The sequence below is a fragment of the Bison bison genome, unplaced genomic scaffold (genome assembly GCF_000754665.1).
Source record: "Bison bison bison isolate TAMUID 2011002044 unplaced genomic scaffold, Bison_UMD1.0 scf7180017864181, whole genome shotgun sequence".
NCBI lineage: Eukaryota > Metazoa > Chordata > Mammalia > Artiodactyla > Bovidae > Bison > Bison bison.
Genome location: NW_011494753.1, coordinates 1285633 through 1294409, shown reverse-complemented (window position 1 = coordinate 1294409; position 8777 = coordinate 1285633). Strand labels below are relative to the sequence as shown.

The 8777-nt window shown below is 51.6% G+C and overlaps 1 protein-coding gene across 5 annotated transcripts in view; it reads right to left on the bottom strand.

Annotated features, from left to right (window-relative positions):
- ARNT2 (aryl-hydrocarbon receptor nuclear translocator 2) overlaps positions 1-8777 on the bottom strand; it is a 204353-nt gene that overhangs the window by 31699 nt on the left and 163877 nt on the right. For all 5 annotated transcript variants that reach the window (XM_010843232.1, XM_010843230.1, XM_010843231.1 and 2 more), the window contains exons 11-12: positions 7899-7973; positions 1263-1414 (exon numbers count right to left, since the gene is read on the bottom strand). In XM_010843232.1, coding sequence (XP_010841534.1) covers positions 1263-1414; positions 7899-7973 — 227 coding nt within the window. The remainder of the gene's footprint in view (positions 1-1262; positions 1415-7898; positions 7974-8777) is intronic.

Genomic DNA, 8777 nt, shown 5'->3' with positions numbered 1-8777 from the left:
TACAGATGAGCAACTGAGGCTTCAAAAGAGCAGGTGACTTGCCCAGGTGGGAGCTGGGACTGAAGCCCAGGTCACCGGTCCTCTGAGGGGTCTTGTGTGGACCCATCTGCCCAGCTCTGCGCCTTGTGGTCCAGCATGGTGCTAGAAAGGAGGCTGCTTCTGGGGACCCGGAGGGGAACCGCCAAACTCAGGGAGCCAGGGATGGCAATGGAGAGCTCTGGGCAAGCCAGGAGGTCACTCACAGTGATGGCCTGGAGGTGCTGGTGTCTGGGGAGGGGGGCTATCATAGATGAGGACGGGGAGGTGGCCAGGGTGGGGACAGACTCCACAGCTTAGTGTGGAACCTGGGAAAGTGGAGGGCAGCAGTGCTGCTGACCGGAGACACGCAGACGCGTGGGCACAGTTTCCGCCATGGAAGCTCGTCTCACGCCCTGCAGACTGTGCCCCCCCACCCCCAACACTGGGCACAGCTTCCATGTGCTCCCATGCATGTAGACATCATTTTGCCTTTGTCCATGTTGGTTCTTTGGATTGCTGATATTTCCTCTAGAATAAGTCCAGAGAGGAGGCATGACCTGCCTGTATCTAGAAGCCCGACCTCATCAAACCTTCCGGGGAACCTGAGAGAGAGTTGTTATCACCCCTTCCACCAATGGGGAATGAAGGCTGAGAGATGAAGGGACACAGTCAAGGTCACACAGCAGGGAATCAGGGGCCATGACCGGAGCTCAGGTCTGTGTGTTAACACACGTAGGGTACAGCAGCAAAGCCAGCAGGGATCTCAGAGGACTGCGTCAGTGACCAGACAGCCAAGAAGCCCTGTGACCCTGAGGTACTCACCTGCTGTGCCACCTGCCCCCCATGCCCCAGAACTGCCAAGAGGCTCAGCCTCACTCCTCCACCTCCCAGCTTCAGCTGGCACAGCAGGGAGCCCCAAGGAAGCCCCCAGCTCCACTCTGCTGGGCTCTGCACTCGGGGAGGAGAAGATCATGGAAACCAGAGCATCTTGAACCGACCAACCGTGTGATGGAGAGGAAGTACCACCAGGGTCATCAATCAGCTCTGAGGGCTCCCAATCAGGAGAGCCTTGAGAAGGGGGACCTAGGGAGGAGATAGTGAAGAGGGGCCAGTGTTGCCTCGTCCTGCTTCTTAGTCTCCTGCAGGGATCTGCAGCTGCCGGCAGAGCCAGAGCCTGCAGGGAGGAGAGCATCACGGAACACTAGCGCAGGCTGGGACCTGGGGAGGGGCGGGTGGGTACGTACTTGACGTTGGTGTTGGTGCAGATGATGTACTCTATCTCGTCGGAATACGGGTTCTGGAAGGTGAAGCTGCTGGTGCGAATCAACACCCACTCGCGGTTCTTGGTGCGGAACCGATACATGACCGACAGCACTTGGCCTTTCAGCTTCACCACCTGAGCAAACATTTGGAGAAGGAAGTCAGCGGGAGGAAGGAAGGTGCCAGACAGAGCGGGGAGGCAGCAGGCAGTGCAGGCTTGGCGGGGGCCAGTGGGAGCCCAGGACAGGAGCATCGTGGCCACAGACAGGCATGGAGGGAGGGCGGTCACCCTTAGGGAAAGCTCAGTCCACTCCCCCTTGAGATGGGAGAAACCCGGTGAGAAACCAATTAGTCAATGCCCTTTTTAAAATACTGGCGTATAATTGCTTTACAATGTTGTGTTAGTTTCTGCCGTACAACAACGTGAACCAGCTTTACATAAACATATATCCCGTCCCCTCTTGAGCCTCCCTCCCTCTCACTCCCCATCCCACCTGTCTAGGTCATCCCAGAGCAGCAAGCTGGGCTCCCTGTGCTAATCAGCACCTTCCCATTAACTAGCTATTTTACACATGATAGTGGATGTATGTTAATGCTCCTTTCCCAATTTGTTCCACCCACCCCTTCAAAGCCCATTTTATATCAGAACATTTTAGCTTTTAGAAATCAGACCATGAAAACTCTATAAACTGGAGGGTTTCCCTTTTTGCCTTGGCTACCAGGGCACTCTGAGTTTGGTGCCCATGCCCCAGATGCAGTTAACTCAGGTACGTAGTGACGTTGTACTCGTGGGTTTATTTCTTCATGCTTCACGTTAAGAAATTCTTAAACTCCATTTAACATTACAGACTGGATTAAATATACTCTCTGGGAGGAGATACAATAAAATAACAAATTTCTATGCATTATCTATTATTACTTTTTTGCGGCCTCCTCAATGAGGCATATGAGATTTTAGTCCCCTGACCAGGGATGGAAACTTTGCCCCCTGAAGTGGGAATCTTAACCACTGGACTGCCAGGGAAGCTCCTCTATTATGACTTTTATGTTGCAGTACAGTTTCCAAGATACTTCTCAATGTAATCCCTCACAGGAACTTGAAGAGGTGGGCTTTTACTATTTACAAAGATAATGCTGAGCATCACAGAAATAAAATAAGTTGCCCGAGATCAGACAACTTGGATAGAAAAGCTGGGACAGGAACCGAAATCTTATTTCCAAACCACGAGTATGTTTCAGGGGACACACAGCTGGCTTTCCAGCTTTATGCACACACAGAATCTATCCCACGCAGAAACCCCAAGATGCCGAGACTAGATGGCAGGGTGTGGGTGCAGAAGGTGACACCAGGGCCAGTTCTCAGCTGAATCGGGAAAGAAGGAGAAAGGATACAGATGGCTGGTGGGTCCAGGACTGGGTGTGATGATGCCTCCAGGACAAAGCAAGGGGAACAGGAGCGCCCCCTCCTGGTCTGTGCATCCCAGATCCTGGGGCTGGGAAGCAACCAGCCTCCTGACTGCGGATCACAATGTGACCAGAGATAAGAACTGGGACCCAGGTCCTTGCCCCCTAACCCAAGGCACCTGTACTTTATTCTGGTTGAATGTCAGCAGCAGCTGGGGTCAGGGACCCCATGGTCACCGAGAGCCTGCACCATCAGCCCAGGACCCGGCAGAGAGTAGGTGCCTCAAGCACATTTCCTGAGCTGACTCAACATATCAATGTGGTGGGGTGAGGCCAGGCCAGGACGCCCAGGGGTGCCCGCTAGCAAAACTGCAGCCTCAACAGGAAACTGGCCAGAGGTCAAGGCCATGTGCCCTTCAGGGCTGTTTTCCGGGGCTTCTCTGAGTCTGCACAAAGCACCTGGGATGCAGGCAGCGCCCCCCTAGTGAGACCATGTCTACTGTGTTCTGAAGCTTGAGGATGGTGCCTTTTCCTGCTTCCTCCAACCAGGATGCCTGAGATGTGTGAAATTTTTCAACTCCATGGAACACACACTCTCAGGCACCGCCTGTGTGTGAGCTCAGCCCCTGCCGTTAGTCGCTCAGTCATGTCCGACTCTTTGTGACCCCATGGACTGTAGCCCACCAGGTTCCTCTGTCCCTGGGATTCTCCAGGCGAGAATATTGGAGTGGGTTGCCATTTCCTTCTCTAGGGGATCTTCCTGACTCAGGGATTGAACTCACATCTTCTGCATTGCAGGCAGATTCTTTATACCATCTGAGCCACCAAGGAAGCCCCTTGGCCCCTGGAGCCATGGGTAAAGACCAAGGGCAGGAGGGAGCCCAGACTTGCACCTGCCGAGGGCTGACCTACAAATATCTTGTGCGTGTCACCTTCCGTGGTCCTCACAAGTGCCTGGTGTATCTGGAAGCTGAGCCACAAAGGAGGGAACTCTCCTGCCAAAGCCTTGTGACAGAGGAGGTTAATTTCAAAATTAAAGGCCTGCTGTCTTCAACTTGGAAATGAAAAGAGCCCCATTCATCCCATTCTCATGGGATAGAAATCTGATTCTTCCCATTGGGCACCATGAAAGGAAAGGTTAGTTTCTTTTTGTTTATTTATTGGACTGTGCTGGGTCTTAGTTGTGGCATGTGGGATCTAGTTCCCTGACTAGGGATGAAACCCGGGTCCCACGCACTGGAAGCTCAGAGTCTTAACCACAGGACCACCAGGAAAGTCCCAAGAAGCAATTAGCTTCCACTGCATCTGGCCAAGGATCTCCGAAGTATTAGAGAACTAAAAAAGATATAACACAGGGCACTTGAATGGCATTGTCGACTCAATGGACATGAGTCTGAGCAAACTAAGGGAGATAGTGAAGGATGGGGAAGCCTGGTGTGCTGTATGTAGTTCATGGGGTCGCAAGGAGTTGGACATGACAGAGCGACTGAACAACAACAACGAAAATAGGGAACTCTCCTGCCAAAGCCTCATGACTGAGGAGAAGCAGAGGCAGGAAGGGACCCCACGTCTACCTGACCTCTACCTGACCTCTGTCTTTCCCTGACTCACTAGAGCTGAGACAGAACCGTCGTGTTGTCCCCAGAGAGCCTCTCACCAGCACAGGAGGGGCAGGCGCATGGGTAGTTGTAACTTGGAGAGCAAACACTACAACAGAAACATACAATCGGGTGCCATGGGTTACCAAGAAGTCAAGGACAGGCTTTCTCAGGATCCAGAAAGGGTCCTGGAGGGAGGTGGGTTTGGGTGACATGCTGGCTGGTAAAGCTCTGGCTGAAACTGAAACTCCAGTACTCTGGCCCCCTGATGTGAAGAACTGACTCATTGGGAAAGACTCTTGATGCTGGGAAAGATTGAGAGAAGGAGAAGTAAGTGACAGACGATGAGATGGTTGGATGGCATCACCGACTCCATGGACATGAGTTTGAGCAAACTCTGGGGGATGGTGAAGGACAGGGAAGCCTGGCATGCTGCAGTCCATGGGGCTGCAAAGAGTCGGACACGACCGAGTGACTGAACAATAACAAAGCTTTGGAGAGGTTTCCCTGGGGCAGAGGGCGCAGATGAGCACGTGTCTGGGGGCGGGGAGACCTAAGGTGCTATGTGGGTGGGACCAGGCATGTAAGGCAGTGGGGGTGTCACAGTCCAGGCCTGGAGACCAGGCTGGTGCATTCACCTGTGCTTTATTCAGGTATGATGCTAGTACCTGAGACCACCAAGGCCAGGTATAAAGCCAGCCCAGCCCAGCTGTTCCTGCAAACACCTTTACTCATCACCACCACCACCACCATCATCACGGTGGAAGACATCTGAGCAGAGAGAAGGAGAAGCCTGCCTTATCTCCCTGGGTCCCACTCTTCCATCTGACATCCAGGTCACCTGGGATCTAGAGAGGGCATCAGAGTCCAGAGCAGACCCCGTCTGGGGCCCCGTCTGGCATGCTGTCATCCCACCAACCACAAATTCCTCACAAACTCGCGATCCCACTCTAAAGTCTTACATCTGGGTTGTTCAAAACGTCTGTTTAAATCCAGAGTTCAAGGACTTGCTCTGAACTCACATAGCCTCCTCTGTGCTTTTTGCAAAAATAAGTCACTTCCTTTTATCAACATTTGTCCTCCACCCCGACCGCTGGTGGCTGGAACCCAAAGAACACAGGCGAGGAGCCCTGGCCTGGCTCTCCAGCGTGTCCTTGTGGCTGCTGGTTGCTGCCTGCTGAGCCAGGTGACCCACCCTGGCCGCTGGCTATCGGGTGGGGCTGCTTTGGTTTCACCTCCTGCCCCAGGAATGAGGTGGCTGCTCTCAGAGCGAGGGTTACTTAAGCAGAATCCTGGGGTGGGATCGATGTTTTACTCCTTCTCTTTCTTTTCCAAACTAACTAGGTTCTGACAGTGTCAGCAGTTTAAAATCTCTGAGGTGCTGTCAGATGGAGAGGTCTGTGTGGGGAGTTTGGGGATGGAGGTGAACACTTCGGAAGGAGGCAGGCTCTGACTCCAGTTCTGTTATCACCTTGCTGTGTGACTTGGAGCAAATGACTGAACCTCTCTGAGTCCTGGTTTTCACTGCAAAAAGTAGGAATGATAAGATATTGTGAAGGGTTGAGGATTATACAGGATAAAATATGTGTGGCAAAGGGTCCATTGTTGTTCAGTTGCTAAGTCGTGTCTGACTGTGATCCCATGGACTACAGCCTGTCAGGCTCCTCTGTCCATGGGATTTCCCAGGCAAGACAACTGGAGTGCATTTCCGTTTTCTTCTCCAGGGGATCTTTCCAACCCAGGCATCAAACCCATGTCTCTTGCATTAGCAGGCAGATTCTTTGCCACTGAGCCACCTGGAAAGCCCAAGGAAGCTGTTGTAAAACTCAAAATACATGGCCTGGGCAAGGTCGGTAAGAACATGAGAGGGAGAGAGGGCAGGTTACTGGTGTCTTTTGAGGGGGGCTGGAGTCAGGAGGACCGATTGGGCAGGATGTGGGAGATCAAGGGAACGGTGAAGACTTTTTCTTGGTTTCTGACCTTTGTATCCAGAAGACCAGTGGTACAAAGGAGACTGGGGGCTGTGAGAAGAGAGTGGAGCACTGTGTTGGAAGGTTCATGGGCACTCAAGTGCAGGTGTGGGCTAGGTATCTGCACATCCGCAGGTGATGATCTGGACTGAACTCATCCAGTAGGTAAAATCACCTGGATACTAGAGAGAAGGAGAGAAGGCACCAGGAACAGAGCCCTAGAGTATCACGGCTTGAAGATGCAGGCAGAGACGAAGGATGGACAACAAAGCAGTCTAACAGGTGGAAAGGTAACCAGGAGCTGGTGATATTTGGGAAGAACAGAGCAGCAGAGCACAAGTCGGGTCATGTGATCTGCATGCACAGGTGTGGTGTAACTGGAGCCCTAGGTCTGTGCATGCAGACAGCTCCATGCCTTTCACAAGACAGCTCAGTGTCGGAGGCGCTCATTCTGAACCACTTGCAAAGCAGAATGTCAAGGACTTATTCTCTCAGATGAATGACAAACCATGATTCCCTCTTAAAAAGCAATTCAAAGGCCCTTCTTCTGTAACATCACCCATCCTTTTCCCTGCAGGGGCTGAAGCGAGTCCTTGGAACCCTTCGAGGAACTGGCTCTCTCTCTCCTCCCAGGTGGACCCGGGCTCAAGAGGGGGCAGGTCCACAGTGATAGTCCCGCTTCTGTCACTCCCTACCCATGTGACCTTATGGAATTCATGAAGCTTCACCTGACTCTCCTGTAGCACGAGGATAATCACACCCACTCCTGTGACTGTTGTGAAGTTTCAGGGAAGCAGTGTGTGCAAAAGGGGTTTCCACACTGCCTGGAACATAGTAGGTGCTCAGTAAACAGCATCTAATTCTAACGATGCTCTGGATGCAGTGAGCATTTCTCTCAGTGGCCTTTCTCTCAGACCTCCACGGTCATCCTCGGTCCTTCTCTCTCCTTCACTGTCTCTATTCACATTGTCAGCATCGCTACCCAGCAACCACCTCCTCTGCTGCTCCTGCCCCAGTTCTGGTCTCATCACTAGGGCAACCGAAGCAGCCTTCTGATTTGTCTTTTGTTCCATTTATTTCGCATCCTTGTCTCTTCCACATACCTGGGCTGCCAAAACGGTTTTTCAAAAACATCGCTCCACTTCAAATCCTCAAGGGAATTCTCACTTAAACGATTCAGGAGAGAATTTAAGTTCCTGGTGATAGCACATGAGGCCCTTCGGAACCTGGCCTCTTCTTTGACCACTGCCCACCTCCTCCCTACAAGCCGGCCAGTGTCGCTCTAGCCATGAGGAACTACTTAAAACTCTCCCAACAGGCTGTGCTCTTCTTTGCATCTCTGGTGCTGGCCCCTTGTCTAGAATGTTCTGTCATTTCTTCTCTGCTCATCTGTTAAGACCCATCCTGATTGTTGCCTCCCCTTGGAGACTGTTGCTCACCCTGTCAATCTTGTCCTCCTTTGCTCTTCTCTCAAGACATGGAAATTCCTTACTGATGGTCTGCCCTCCCCACTGGACTGCGAGCTCCTTCATTCCAGGGGCCCTCTGATGCCTTGGAGAGGGGGTCCCTGCTGCCTGCCTGGGACACGGAAGGACCACATCCACGTGTACCCGGCTCCTACATCAGCTGGAAATGAACATTCATGTACCTGCTGGAAACTCTCCCGAAGATGGCTCTGATCCTCAGAGTGGCAGAACTCCAAAATGTCCTTTCCTAGAAGGTCCTAAAGAGAGAGAGACAAGCTTTAATACTCCCCAACCCCACATTTCATTGTTTATATATCACTGTTAGACAAGAGTGTTCACATACATCCCCTTCAACTCATCTCCTTTAGCTCACACTATCATAAGGGGGAAAAAGTGGATGGAAATGTTCTCCTTGAGCGATTAAGGAGCTGGCATCTGGTGCTCCATCCTCAGTGCCTCTGGCATGTTCAGTACTGACTTCTAATTTTGCTAAGGCACTAGAGCAGCAGCTTCAGAATGCAATTTTATTTCTGTTTGCCTTGGAAAGGCAGAATGTACAGGCGAGCTCTAATAAACATTTTAATAAACATGAAAGGAACACAAGTGGCAGCATGAAGATGGACGTGTAGCCTGTGGAACCTGGAATCGTTTAAATGGGGGGACTGCAGCTCTCTTGCGCCTGGAGAAAAGCAGTTATCATAAAATAGCTAAACTTGTTAAGTCTGTTGACTACCTACCTTCGTTCATCTATGTTTTATTCAAAGGACCCAGAGTTAACCCCAAACAAAAGTGTTTTGCAATGAAACCAACTGGAATGAGAGAAACCGTCCAAAAGCAAATGGGTTATAGGAAACTGGTCCAGTTGGAAGTATCTTCAGCAGCAAAGAGTTTCAACAAAGTCATCGATCAGAACCCAAATCAGCAAATGGCCTCAGTGGGTGCTGACGCTGACAGGGGAAAGGAGTCTTATCGGTGCCAAGAAACACCTAGATCCAGATGCCCATGGAAGGTGGCCGGCGGATAAATGAATCTGGCTGGAAACAGAAGTCATCAGAGGTCAC